The 14,628-nt window shown below is 42.4% G+C and overlaps 1 protein-coding gene across 1 annotated transcript in view; it reads left to right on the forward strand.

The window, feature by feature from the left end:
- Nucleotides 1-13,346, forward strand: part of LOC122815217 (tropomyosin-2-like) — a 117,554-nt gene extending 104,208 nt beyond the window's left edge. The window contains exons 4-5 of the mRNA XM_044087533.1: nucleotides 2,723-2,840; nucleotides 13,272-13,346. Coding sequence (XP_043943468.1) covers nucleotides 2,723-2,840; nucleotides 13,272-13,346 — 193 coding nt within the window. The remainder of the gene's footprint in view (nucleotides 1-2,722; nucleotides 2,841-13,271) is intronic.
- Nucleotides 13,347-14,628: the final 1,282 nt, after the last annotated feature.

Here is a 14,628-nt window from a genome sequence, read left to right on the forward strand (position 1 = left end):
TTTCTGGCACCAGTCATTTGTTTGGGTGAAACCCTCTTGGAGGATGTTCATCTCACTAGGGGAATTGATGACAGCACCCAGCTTGTAGTCATCTGCAAACTTGGTCAACCATAGCCCACTGGCTTTGGCCTGCACCTCAGAAAAGTATATAGGATCACAGGAAGTTACTAGGCTATTGGCCCTAAGGCTCTTACAAGCCTAGCCAAGAATTTAGCCCATGTTCATAGGTTCATGGCGGCGCAGTTTTGCAGTGGTTTATGCTGTCACCTCACAGCAAGAGGTTCTCTGGTTCGATTCTCGGCTGGGGTGCCTTCTGTGTGGAGTTTGCATGTTCTCCCTGCATTCGCGTGGGTTTCCTCCGGGTACTCCAGTTTCCTCCCACATTCTAAAAACATGCTTCTTGAGCATTTCTCCCCGGGCCTCCGCTGAAAACAGGATCTGTGGAACCTAGTCGGACTTTCCCGGTCAACAAATGTTAAATAAAAAAAAATAAATAAATTCATAGCTGTGTACTAGGCTAATGGCCCTTGAGCCTTTACAAGCCTAGCTCATAGGATTACCCTGGCATCATGCCACCTGACCTTAGTTCCCAGTGCCTCTGTTGTATAAAGCCACTGGAGTGATCCCTGCAGTGAATTTTCTATTTCCCATCCACTCATCAAGATTTCTCTTGAAGAGGGCCAGTGAGGTGCTCTGCTTGACATGTATGGGGAGTCTATTCCATAGCATGGGCAGTCTCTGGGTTATGAACCTGTTTCTCCAGTATGTTCTGTTGAATGTGGTAATGAGGTTGAGGTCTCTGGATTGTGTGGTGCAGAGGGATTGGGATTTCTTTAGAAGTAGCATTTCTAACAGAGCTGGGTCAGAAATGGCTTTGTAAGTCAAGCCGAGATCACCTCTAAGTAGGAGATATGAGACAGAAATGACAGTTTAGACAAGTCTGCACCTAAAGCCCCTGTCCAGCTGGGACACAGGTGAAATCACAGAGATGTATTTTCTGTTTCCCATCTACGTATCCATTGGAGGCAATATGGCGGTGAAAAGTCAGTTTGCTATTAACTTGGGTGCCCTAATCCCTCATGACTGTGTGCGTAGGACCTTGTTATTAATGTGATAATTTGTGAGGACACCACTCTCCCCATAGGGGATGATGATGCATTTTTTGGCATTCAACTTGAGGCCATCTTTCTGGCACCAGTCATTTGTTTGGGTGAGACCCTCAAAGCCCACATTACTGGGAGAATTGATGATCATGCCCGTCTTGCAGTCATCTGCAAACTTGGTCAGCCATAGCCCACTGGTTTTGGTCTGCACCTCAGAAAAGTATATACCAAACAACAGAGGCCCCAAGACTGATCCCTTGGGTACGCCACTTGTTACAGGTCTACTGCTTGAGATGGCTTCCCCTATTTTGACTAGGTGGTTTCTATCAGTCAGCCAGTTTGCTTCCCATCTGGTAGAGATTGATGCCTTGTTGAGAGAGTTTATCTATTATACCCAAGTGGAGAATAGTATTGAAGGCTTTGGCCAGGTCAAGGTAGATGGTATGTACTGTCTTCCCCCTCGTCCATGCCTTTGGAGACTGTCTCAAAGAAGTCATCCATATTTAACAGGCATGACCTCCCCTTGATGAAACCAAACTGTGTGGGATTGAGTGTTTGGAGGTTGCCAATGTCTTTGCTAATGTGGTCCATGATAATCCACTCCATGGCCTTGCAGATCAGGCTAGTTAGGCTGATGGGTCTATAACTTCCTGAATCAGTGGACGCTCCACCTTTGTGCAAAGGGATGACAGTGGCTGTCCTCCACTCAGCTGAGATGTAGCCAGTACTCAGGCTTTGGCTGAATAGGGTGCCTAATGGTGCTGCAAGTTCCTGCCTGTGTTCATGTAGAATGCAGCCTGGGATGTTATCAGGTCCCATGGAGGCTGTATTTTTTGCCTTTGAGAGGGCAGTGATGACTTGCTCCCTAGAGATGAAGGGGGGTACTGGGGATATCCTGATTTACTGACAGGGGCAGGGGGGTGAAGCTTTCACCCCCTGTGTAAGCTAATATTGTATTTCTTTTAAAGAAATACAATATTAGCTTACAAAGTTGCAAAGATACAAAGAAGGGGAGTACCATAAATGTTTATTTTAGACAGCATTCAACAATGGGAAATGAAAACATTTTATAATTCTTTCTGCTTTTTATGGAAATGCTGAGTATTGTTCATTTTGTTATACTACACATTGCTTGGTGTGGCCTGATTTTTAAAAACATCCCTGATTTGTACTCAAAATGTTAGCTCTGTCCCTCTCAATTCTTCCTAAAGCTGGTAAATTACAATTAATAAATACTGACAATAATTAGAGTTATAGACTTCTTTTACTGCAGAAAATATATATTAATTTACATCCTCTTATTCTGTTAATGTCTGTAGTTAATAGCACTAATTATTTTTTAAAAAGTGTCCCTAATCTTATTATTTCTGGACTTGTCAGTGATTCTCTTGAGATTTATCCTGATTGTGTTGAGACTTATGGCACCAGGTGCAAAAGAAGAGGCTTTCCCTCCTCTTGAAGCAAATCTTTGCATGATAGTTTTTAAAGATTGTGGAACAAGACAGAGCTAGCATTGCATTTCAAAGAATGTATTATCTCAGTAGCAGTTAACAGTCTGTAAATGCCTTAATGTAATCACCAGCACTAATTGTAAATCATATATTTTGTGTAACCTACAGACTGAGAATGCACCTACTAGAAAAAGAGCCCCCTCAAGAAATCAAAGAAGAAGTCTTGCTAGAGGTTGAAGAAATAAACGAGAGAGTAAAACAGCTAGAAGAGGAACGGAATAAATGGGTACAATTGTCATTCATATGTTGTGTTTAAGAGGAACAAGTGAGAGGAAACAGTAACATATTTGGTATATGTAGCTGTACAGTAGTATATACAAAAAATAAGTTATATTTTAGAAGATTTTATTATTTGTAGTGAACATAAATACAGAAAGGTCTGATACACGAGAATGCATCACAGGGTAAAATACTATCTGTAGGGAACATAAACACAGAAAAAGGAGTAATGTGTAAGTATTTCAGGAGAGAGTATTCTATGTTATCCATAAATACACAAGGAGTAATAACATGGACAACAGAAGAGTAACATCTTCAGTGTAAGTAGTAACAGAAGAGTAATAAATCCCATTTGTAGTATATATGCATGTATCACAGCAGAAAGTAATATCTGCAGTATACATACAGAAAAAGGAATACAGCATAAGTCTATCTCAGCAAAAAGCATACTATAGTATAAATAAATACATGAGCAAGGAGAAAATGTATGTGTAAGAATACAGAGAAGAGAAATAAATAGCTTTTGTAAGTCTGTGCAAATGTATCTCAGGAGGAATGAACCTTTGGCAGACATTTGTGCAAATGATTAGCTAAAATCCAATCTTGAAAGATGTGGCATACAAAGCTGTAACAGGAGGTTAGCTGCAGTGGAAGGGGACATAGGTGATTACATCAGTGTCATAGATTCTTGCCATCATGCTAGACAGGCTAAGGTAATGCAATTGCTGCTTTAGCTGACCTACCCGAAGAATTTGCTTCTGTGGTGATTAGAGAAATGGTTAGGTGATAATGGCTGCCTATCCTTTATGTGTGTACTTTAGTATTTACTGATATCTATGATGTAAGTTTCCTAAACTTTAGATATTAAGGAAATAAACCTAGGTATAGGATCATAGGTGTGTACTAGGTTAATGGCCCTGGAGCCTTTAAAAGGTTAGCCCATAGGATTACCCTGGCATTGTGCCACTCGACCTTAGTTCCCAGTGCCTCTGTTGAGTAGAGCCACTGGAGTGATCCCTGGGGTGAATTTTCTGTTTCCTATCCACTCATCAAGATTTATCTTGAAGAGGGCCAGTCAGGTGCTCTGCTTGACATGTATGGGAAGTCTATTCCAGAGCATGGGCAGTCCCTGGGGTTATGAACGTATCCCTCCAGGATGTTCTGTTGATTGTCGTAATGAGGTTGAGGTCTCTGGAGCGTGTGGTGTGGAGGGATTGGGATTTCTTTAGATGTAGCATTTCTAACAGAGCTGGGTCAGACATGGCTTTGTAAGTCAAGCACAGATCTCCTCTAAGTAGGCGATATGAGACAGAGAATAGTTGGAGTTTTTTTGAGTCTGTCCATATAGGACAAGTGTTTAAGGCCTAGGATCCTTCTTGTGAGGTACTTTTGTGGCCTCTCCAGTTGTTGTAGGTGTCTAGTAAGGTACATGCCAATTAGGGCATTGTACTCGATGATTGGCCTAATGAGGGAAGAGTAGAGGGAGATAATGACCTCTTTCTTCCTGGATCCAAAACCCTTAGTAATGAGATATGCCACATAGAAAGACTTTCTGATCATAGTTGCAATGTGGTTCATAGGTTCATATGTAGGTACTAGGCTATCGGCCCAAGGGCCTACGTAAGCCTAGCCAACAAGGTTCCCTGGTTTATGCCACCCAAGAAAGTTATTTTCCTGTGCCACTGTCGAGCAGAGACACAGAAGTGATCTGCGGGGTTTATTTCCTATTTCCCATCCACTCATCAAGATTTTTCTTGAAGAGTGCTAATGAAGAACTTTGCTTGATATAGATGGGTAGCCTGTTCCAGAGTATGGGAAGTCTCTGGGACAGGAATCTATCCCTCCAACATGTCCTGTTTATTGTGGTTACAAGGTTTAGGTCCCTAGAGTGTGTAGCTCTGAGGGATTGGGATTTCTTTAGGTGTAGCATGTCCAAAAGCTCTGGGTTTGACATAGCTTTATATGTTAGGCAGAGATCACCTCGGAGTAGGCGATATGCTATGGAGTAAAGCTGGAGTTTTGAGATGGTCAGTGTAGGGCATTTGTTTGAGGCCAGTAATCCTCTTTGTGAGGTAATTCTGTGGCCTTTCCAGCTGCTGCAGATGTCTTGTGAAGTACATTCCAAAAGGGGCATTGTACTCTATAATGGGTCTAATGAGTGTCAAGTAGAGGGGAACAATGACCTCTTTTTTCCTGGATGAGAACCCTTTTATGATGAGGTGTGCCATGTAGAAGGACTTCCTGACTACTGTGGTGATGTGACTATCAAAGGAGAGACTACTGTCCACCTGGGTCCCAAGGACTCTTATCACACATTCGGTGTTACGTAGATTGCTGCCTATGTGGTAGTTCATGGGTACAGAGTTTTTACCAAAGGGGATGACACTGCAATTTTTGGCATTGAGCTTGAGGCCATGGCTCTGACAGCAGGCATCTGTCTCAGCGAGGCCCTTCTGTAGGATGTCCACATCATTTGAGGACTTGACTATGGCTCCTAGTTTGCAGTCATCTGCGACCTTCATTAGCTAGAGGCCTTCTGTGTTAGCCTGCACTTCAGAGAAGTAGATACCAAACAGGAGAGGTCCCAGAACGGAACCCTGTGGTACTCCACTTGTCACTGATTTGAGGTCAGATTTGAAGTCTGCAACTTCTACAGTGTGGGTTCTGTCAGTGAGCCAGTTGGCAACCCATCTTGTGACGTAGGGATTTTTACCTAGTTTAGTGAGTTTAGCTATAATTCCAGAATGGGAGATGGTGTTGAAAGCCTTGGTGAGGTCAAGATAGGCTGTGTGAACCACCTTACCCTCATCTACGGCTTTAGTGACTGCCTCAAAGAAGTCGATCAGGTTCAGGAGGCATGATCTGCATTTCACAAACCTGAACTGGGTGGGATCCAGAGTTTGAAGGTTACCAATGTCTTTGTTTATGAGTTCCATGATGATACGTTCCATGGCCTTGCAGACCAGGCTCATCAGGCTAATAGGTCGATAGTTCCCTGGATCTGTGGTGGCTCCCCCTTTGTGGAGTGGGATAACTGTTGCTGTGTGCCATTCAGTGGGCACAAAGCCTGATGTAAGGCTATTATTGAACATGGTGCTTAAGTGGGGAGCCAGTTTGTTCTGAAGTTCATGTAAAACGCAGCCTGGGATGTTGTCCGGTCCCATGAATGCTGTTTTTAGCTTTAGAGAGTGCAGCTTTTACCTGCGTAGTTGTGATTACAGGGACTCTGCATTTTTCCTGTATAGATATGGGCCGTTTAGGGGGTGGGGACATAAAGTTAGTACTGAACCTATCAGCCAGGATGATGGCAATATCAGTTGGTTCTGTGATTTTCATGCCAATGTGCTGTAACTAAGAGCAGATCTGGGTGTTGCCATAGAGATTCCTGACATAGCTATAGAATGCTTTGTGGTTATCCTTAGAATTAGTGGTGATTTTGTTTAAGTAGCTAGCTTTGGAGGCTCTTATAAGGATCTCAGCTTCTTACTGAGGCTGACCAGGGAGCTCCTCCACTCATGGGATTTTACTCTCTTTTGCAACAGTTTCTTCCTTCTGTTGTACAGTTTGTTTATGACAGGGGACCATTAGATTGGCTTCCTTTTTTTGGAGGATAGCGTCTTGGTTCTGTTTGGGATAGCATGATCCATACACTTGTGTAAGTGCTTATAGAGTGCATTTGTGTAGGATTCAGCAGTTGTAACTGTATTGTCCATCTGCATGGGTGTCATGAAGTTCACCACTTCTGTCTTAAGAAGCATGAAGTTGGCTTTGGAGAAATTTTTACCGCGGTTTCCTTAATGGGGGGTGGGAGCGGGATGTGAATATCAAGGGTGATTAGCTTATGGTCGGATCGGACCAACGAGGAGTTGACTTTAGGTGTGGAACACCAGTCACTCATGTTGGTAATGACTAGGTCTAGGATATTGTTGCCCCTGGTGGGGGTGTGGATAAGTTGATCCAGGGCATTGGAGTTCATGAATTCCAGAAAGCGTTGAGCTAAGGTGTTGGTACACAAGTAGTTTTCCCAGTTAATGGTGGTATAGTTGAAGTCACCCATTATTAGGGTGTTTGGTTGAACCCTAATATTTTTCAGCACATCAAGAAAAGAGGAGTGGGAACTCTGGGGCATTGTGGGGGATCTGTAGCAAGCTACAATTTGGATTGCAGTTTTGCCCAGAGTTAGTTGCACTTGGATAACCTCAGATGCATTATGCTGAGCAACTAGCCTGAAGATGTGGATATCCTTAATGAATATGGACACACCTCTGCCTTTGGTGTTTCGGTCCAGGTTACATGGCCGAAAAGTGTGGTATGAGTTATAGCCTGGTAGTGCAGGGCTGCTCTCTGGAGCCTTGAACCAGGTCTCAGCCACTGCACAAATATTGATGTTCTCCTTTTTAAGGAGTGCCTCGAGTGAGTGCATTTTGAGATTTAGACTTGTAGCATTACCCTCAGTTTTTCCTTGCCTGTTCCTGTTATGGTGGTGAATTTGTCATTTGAACCTTGCCTAAAAAAGACACTACAGGGGCAGCAAGAGCCTTAGCCAGTATCTGGAATCCCAGGGGTGACAGGTGCATCTGTAGCAAAGCATAGTGGTCTATCGACCATGTCATCCCAAGCAGACAGATACTGGATCCCCTTACAATGACACCAACCAATTGTTGAAGTCAGTCATTTTGTCCTTGTACTGCGGTATCATTCTGGGAGATGGCAAAATGCTACTCAGGGCTAGGGTCATACTTACCTGGGCTACAAGATCGGAGAGCTCTTCCATGTCTCTTTTCATGTAGTCCAGGGAGGTACTTCTCAGGTCATTCACACCAACGTGCACAATGACAGAGTCATATTTGTACTTGTTGTGGAGTGACCTGAGTGCGTGGGTTATGTGGTGGATCCTAGCACCCAACAGGCAGCTGACAGTAACCTTCTCCTTGTTTAGCCTGGTGAGTGGGGCATCAGTGTGCCTGACTATAGAGTCACCTATGACTAGTGTGTTGGGTACATTGTTTTGCCTTACTGGCTGTGGTTGAGTGGCACACTGAGTCTGTGGGCTATGTGCCATTTGGGTTGTGTTGGGGGATGGAGGTTGCTTGCGTTTCTTCTTTGGAGGTCTCTGTTGCTTAGACAGATTATTATTGAGAGCCTCCGCAAATGTTTTTGTGTTACTATGTGTGGATTTTGGTGGCGTAGATTTAGTGAGACTATGTGATGAGTGGTGTGGTACAAATGTTTACCTTCTCCTCATGACTGTCAAGTTCAGTCTTGGTTGGAGAGAGCTTTACCTCCAGTTTGGCTAAATAAGTGCACCTCTGACAGGTTGTAGTATTGGGTGGTAGGAGGAGATGGTTGTCTGTGTACATGAGGCAATTTCTACATTGCCTCAAGATGCCCAGATTCATCAGATAGACAGGAGAGAACACTAGGAGCTGACCCTTGGACATGCCTGAATAAAAAAAACTATTTTCCTCTAGATAAGTGAAGAAAGTGAGTACAAGAGCTGTTTTTCTCTAAGCAAGTGAGAAAAGTAAGTACAAAAACTGTTTTCCTCTAGGTAATGAGGAAGGTTGAGTGGTATAGTAATTAGTAGCTTATTTAGTGCTTACAAGTTCTGAACAAGTGCTGAGCATGAATAAGCAAATTTAAGTGCTAAAACTAAGAATCTGTATCTGCACTAGATGAGTTACAGGACAGAAACAAGTGCAAATGCAGACTTTCAAATCAGAAAGGTGAGAGAGATGGAAGAGATTGCCCAAACGACCAATAACTAGGCCAGAATCACTCCTTATGTGGTAGACAGGTTACCTAGTGCTTACCCCTCCCACTGATAAGCTAGAAGGCTTCCCTCCAACACAGAAAGGCTTGGGGGGGCTCAGAAGCTTACATACAGTCCTGGATACAGCAAATCTGTATCTGGAACACTAGTTACAGGAAAGGTAAGAAACAGGCTTACAGTTTTTTATTTTTTTACAGAAAGTAGCTAAGACAGTAGTAAAAACAATTCTCAGGCAGTGCAAGCTAGCACACTTGAGTATGTAGCAATATTAGACCAAAAACAGTTAAAAAAATGCAATTAAATTAAAAAGGACTAAAAGCAAGTGCAGAAAGAGTTTATTAGGTAGAATGTGGTAAAGAGATGGGACTGGGGGAGTGTCCCAGATCAAATCTACAGTGGGGCGGGCAACTGCAAAAGCCACCAAATTAACTACAAGCCACAAATAGAGAAGGTGGGTGGGGCAAACAGAAATCTAAGCAACAATTAACAGTACAAACTCTAAAACCAAAAAAATATACTCAGCTCTGTATATTTGCAGATAGATTGGAAAGCAGTCTCTCAGAACACAGGTTCCAGCAATGAAATGCAGGCTGTTACTAACAGGTCTAATTTTAAGCAAGTGATCCTTGAGTTAGATAACACACAAGCTGTAAAAAAACAGTTATACCAACTGAAGACACGGCAGAAAATAGGGGGAGGTGGGGAAAACAGTTTCAGCAGAGATCTAAGCAACAATTAACAGTACAAACTCTAAAACCCAAAAAATATACTCAGCTCTGTATATTTGCAGATAGATTGGAAAGCAGTCTCTCAGAACACAGGTTCCAGCAATGAAATGGTGGTCAAAAGAGAGGTTGCTGTCAACCTGTGTTCCCAGATTTCTTATAACACCTTATCTGTTCAGTGGACTACCATTGATGTTGTAATTCAAGGGAACTGGATTTTTCCCAAAGGGGATGATGACACATTTTTAGGCACTGAGTTTAAGGCCATGGTTCTGACACCAGTCATTGGTCACAGTGAGGCCATTCTGTAGGATGTCAACATCACTTGGGGAGTTAATAATAGCTCCCAACTTGCAATCGTCTGCAAACATTGTCAGCCAGAGTCCCTTTGTGTTGGCCTGGACTTCAGAGAAGTAGATACCAAACAGGAGAGGACCCAGAACTGAACTCTGTGGGACTCCACTCGTGACTGGTTAGCAGTCTGACTTAGAGTCAGCTACTTTCACACTGTGGGTTCTATCTGTGAGCCAGTTTGCAACCCACCTAGTGATACAGGGGTTGATGCCTAGCTTTGTGAGTTTTTCTATGCCCTGTGTTTCTTATGCTTAATCAAACACTCTGCTTGTGCTGTGCTGATGAAGTCATAACAAGGCCGAAATATGCATATCCACAGCTAGTGGGATTTGGCTTTATTGGCCTGAAATTGTTCATTAAAATGACTAAACAGGTCACAGGCATTCAGAATCGCTGATTAGCTGAAACAGCTGGTGTTCATAAGGGTCATTTGCATATATATATCCCATGTACCTCTGACTGAAGAGGTTTGAGAGGTCACTCATTGGAAGTTCCAGCTTGGCTGGAGTTTTCATTTAGTTTTTAATGATTCCTGAGTGGGGAATGGAGTCAAAGGCCTTGGCCAGATCAAGGTAGGCTGTATGAACCATCTTGCCTTCATCCACAGCTCTGTTGAGTGACTCAAAGAAGTCGACCAAGTTGAGCAGGCATGACCTACCCTTCACAAAACCAAACTGTGTAGGAGCCAGAGTTTGGAGATTTCCTATATCCTTGTTTATTAGATCCATGATGATGTGTTCCATAGCTTTGCATATCAGACTTGTCAGGCTGATGGGGTGATAGTTCCCAGGGTCTGTAGTCGCTCCTACTTTGTGGAGAGGGATGACTGTAGCAGTGTGCTATTTGGTAGGGACAAAGCCTGATGTGAGGCTGTGATTGAACAGGACACACAAGTGAGGTGCCAGTCCACTCTGTAGTTCATGTAGAACACAGCCAGGGATATTGTCAGGTCCCATAGAATCTGTATTCTTGGCCTTGGACAGAGCTTTTTTAACCTGTGCAGCAGTAATACTGGGTGCCTGGCAATCTACTGGTATTGTGACTGTTACCTTGGGAGGGGGGAGAGGGGTAAAGCTGGCACTGAATCTGTTGGCCAGTATATTGGCAATATCTGTTGGCTCAGTATAGCAGGTACCATTGTGCAGTAGCTCAGAGGAAATCTGGGTATTGCTGTGGAGATTCTTTACATAACTATAGAAGGCCTTGTGGTTGTCTTTACTATCTGCTGCAATTCTGTTTTCATAGCTAGCTTTAGAGGATTGATGAGGGATCTCAACTTTTTGTTGAAGCTGATAAGGGAGTGTTTCCAGTTTTGGGACTTTACCTTATTCCTTATCAGTTTCCTCCATCTGTTCTAGACTTTGTTTATGGTAGAGGACCACCAGATTGGCTTCCTTTTTTGGAGGAGAGCATCTTGGTTCTATTGGGTATGGCAAAATCCATGCATTTGTGTACGTGTTCGTACAGTGCATTGGTGTATGATTTGGCAGTTATTCAGCTATTGTCCATTTGCATGGGTGCTGTGAAGTTAGCCACCTCTGTTTTTAGGAGCTCAAAGTTAGCTTTGGAGAAGTTTTTCATGGTGGTTAACTTTGTGTGTGTGTGTGGGGGGGGGGGGGGGTGAGAGATGTGGATTTCCAAGATGATTAGTTTGTGCTCGGATCTAACCAGGGAGGAGGAGGAGTTGACTACTGGTCTAGAGCAGTGGTCACCCATATTAGTAATAACCAGGTCAAGGATGTTACTACCTCTAATGGGGGTAAGAATGAGTTGGTCCAGGGCACTGAAATTAAAGAATTCCAGGAAACGCTGGGCAAGTGTATTGGTACATGAGTAGTTTTCCCAGTTAATGGAGGATAGTTGAAGTTGCACAGTATTAGAGTGTTAGGTTGGACCCTAATATTCTCCAGGGTGCTTAGGAATGTGGAGTGTGAGTTTTAGGACATGGTTGGGGACCTATAGCAGGCGTCTTACCCCATGTTAGCTGCACCTGAAGTATCTCAGATGCATATTGTTAGGGTACCAGTCTAGAGGTGTGCGCATCCTTTATAAATATGGAAACACCAGTGCTTTTGGAGATTCATCCAAGTTCTTAGGCCAAAAGGTGTAGAATGAGTTATAGCCTGGTAGTGCAGGGGTGCTTTCTGCTGCCTTGGACCAGGTCTCTGTTACAGCGCAAATGTCGATGTTCTCCATTTTAAGGAGTTCTTCAAACGAGTGCATTTTGAGATTTAGACTTCTAGCGTTGAGTAGTATGACCCTATGGTGGTAATTTGTTTTTTGGAACACTCTTCAGACTAAACTACCTGACCATGTTTATTCTGGTGAAACAGAATATACCAAATGGGTCCTTGTACTCTTATAGCTGCTAAGTTCTTAGTATCCCAAGGACTTATTTCAAGTGCTACAGCTGTTCTTGAAATTATGCAAGCTATTGGACAACAGTGGTGACATATGTGGGTCACTTTCACTTGACAGCTGTTCTTTGTATTCCATGAGAGCCCAGGATAAGGTTTTTCTTTATGGCTTATGAATAAACACTGGTCTGCTGTAGCACTTGAAATAAGTCCTTGGGATACTAAGCACCTAGCAGCTATAAGAGTGGAAGGACCCATTTGGTATATCTTGTTTCACCAGAATAAACATGGTCAGGCAGTTTAGTCTGAAGAGTTTTTCTGATTAATGCAAGTTTTCACTGTCATTACTTAATCTTATTTTTTTATTGATACCTGTTAACCAGTGTAGTGGACCAAACAATGAGTCCACTAGGATCAGTCCACTATCCAGATTAACTGATGCCAATAAAATAAAATAAGTATGATTATGTAAGTATGTAAGACAGTGCAACTTGTGTTAATCAACAAAACTTGAGTTCACAGGTCAACACACTAAACTATTAATCAAAAGTAACTAACAGACTACATATTATATGGTGTGATGGTTATGTATAAAATAGTAGCGATACATCGTATGCAATATTTATGACTACTTCTTAATCAGAATGTAGAACCCTCTAAGTCTTCTGTTTTGTGTACTGCATCTAGGTAATATATGAAATCGATCACTTTAGGGATAAACATATTATTCTGGTTAACAAGCTGTAAGTAAGTAAATGGTACAGAGCAGAAGAATAAACATCTGTTGTACTAATTTGTCCTCTGTTTATCTGTCTATTGTATCATGTACCCATGATGGCAAAAAAGAGCCTAAAATGTGAGTACACAAACTCACACTCACTCGTGCGTGTGCACACACACACACACACACACACACACACACACACACACACACACACACTCACTCCAAACCTACCTATAGCTAGAGTCTGCAGATTCGCAGACTCGATGCTTGAGTGCAACCATTCTGTGAGACCTTTCCCCACAGTGATGTACTTACTGCCTGTAGGTTTCTGTCACAACAAAAGAAATGTTTGTCAGTTTACCCAATTTCTTAGTTGTTTGATCATGGTAATCCATCTGCACAAGCTCGTAATAAAGTGTTCCCTACAAAAGTAATAAATAAATTTTTTTGTGAATTTTAAAATATCATTACCACTATTTACATGTCACTTTATTTATCATTTTAGGAAAAGTATGATGAGGATTTTGAAGCACGGTGTGCATCAGAGCAGAAAAAAGTAAGGATACCACATTTCATTTAATCTTATTCTGTATAACAATTTGTTTATTTATAGGTTCATAGGTTCATGGGTAGGTACTAGGCTATCGGCCCAAGGGCCTACGTAAGCCTAGCCAGCAAGGTTCCATAGCTTACGCTACCCAAGAAAGTTATTTTCCTGTGCCACTGTCCAGCAGAGACACAGAAGTGATCCCCGGGGTGTATTTCCTATTTCCCATCCACTCATCAAGATTTTTCTTGAAGAGTTCTAATGAAGAACTTTGCTTGACATAGATGGGTAGCTTGTTGCAGAGTATAGGAAGTCTCTAAGACAGGAATCTATCCCTCCAGCATGTCCTGTTTATTGTGGTGACAAGGTTTAGGTCCCTAGAGCCTGTAGCTTGGAGGGATTGGGATTTCTTTAGGTGTAGCATGTCCAACATTTGTATGTGTTATGCAGGACATTCCACTGATCTACACTGGTTAGAAAGTAAGCACAGTTCATTACTAACAGGCATTCCTTAGCAGTGGGAACACTGACTTTATCCATGATTAAAATCCATTTTACTGCAATTTTCAATTAACATTTTCAATGTGCTAGTTATAGAAAAGTCCTAATCAGTCTTGAAGTTTGAATGCAACTATCTACTTCCAAACAAAGGGAAGAAAATGTTAAATGTGATGTTTTTTTCATTTTGATTTGTGAAGTAATTCATTCTCAGATACCTAGTTTATGCAGTGAATTGTGGGGGCAGCCACAGTATTTTCTGGCACTCAGCGGGCACAAAGTAGAGATTATTAATCCTGGGTATGTGATTTGTAGGCACACCTCAGTCATGAGGTGATGACATTTTTATTTTTGCCAAATTCTGATACACCCACAATTTCTAGTAAGTCTGAAGATCTGATGGGCACTGAATCCAGAAATAGTGGGGGTGCATTAATTGCTCTGAAATCTTGTCTGCGTAACTGCATATATATAAATATGTTCAATTTGCAGAAATGCTTTAAATTTACATATTTTTTGTTAAGGCTGCTGGCAGTGAGTAGGGCCACCATACATTCTTCTGAATTATACTTTATTTGGTTGGTTGGAATTGTCAGCAAACTCTGCCTAATAGGCCAACAGAATCTTTGGCTAGAATGTAAAGGACATGTTAAAACTGGTGCAAATCACTCTTGGCACAGAAGGAAGGCTTGTCAGCAATCTTATACCAGGATGTTTTCAGGACGTTACTAGGCTATTGGCCCCGAGGCTCTTATAAGCCTAGCCAAGAGTTTAGCCCATGCATAGACAAATCAGCAACTGATGCCCCTGCATAGCA

Source organism: Protopterus annectens, chromosome 1.part1 (genome assembly GCF_019279795.1).
Source record: "Protopterus annectens isolate FY-2018-M chromosome 1.part1, PAN1.0, whole genome shotgun sequence".
Taxonomy (NCBI): Eukaryota; Metazoa; Chordata; order Ceratodontiformes; family Protopteridae; genus Protopterus; species Protopterus annectens.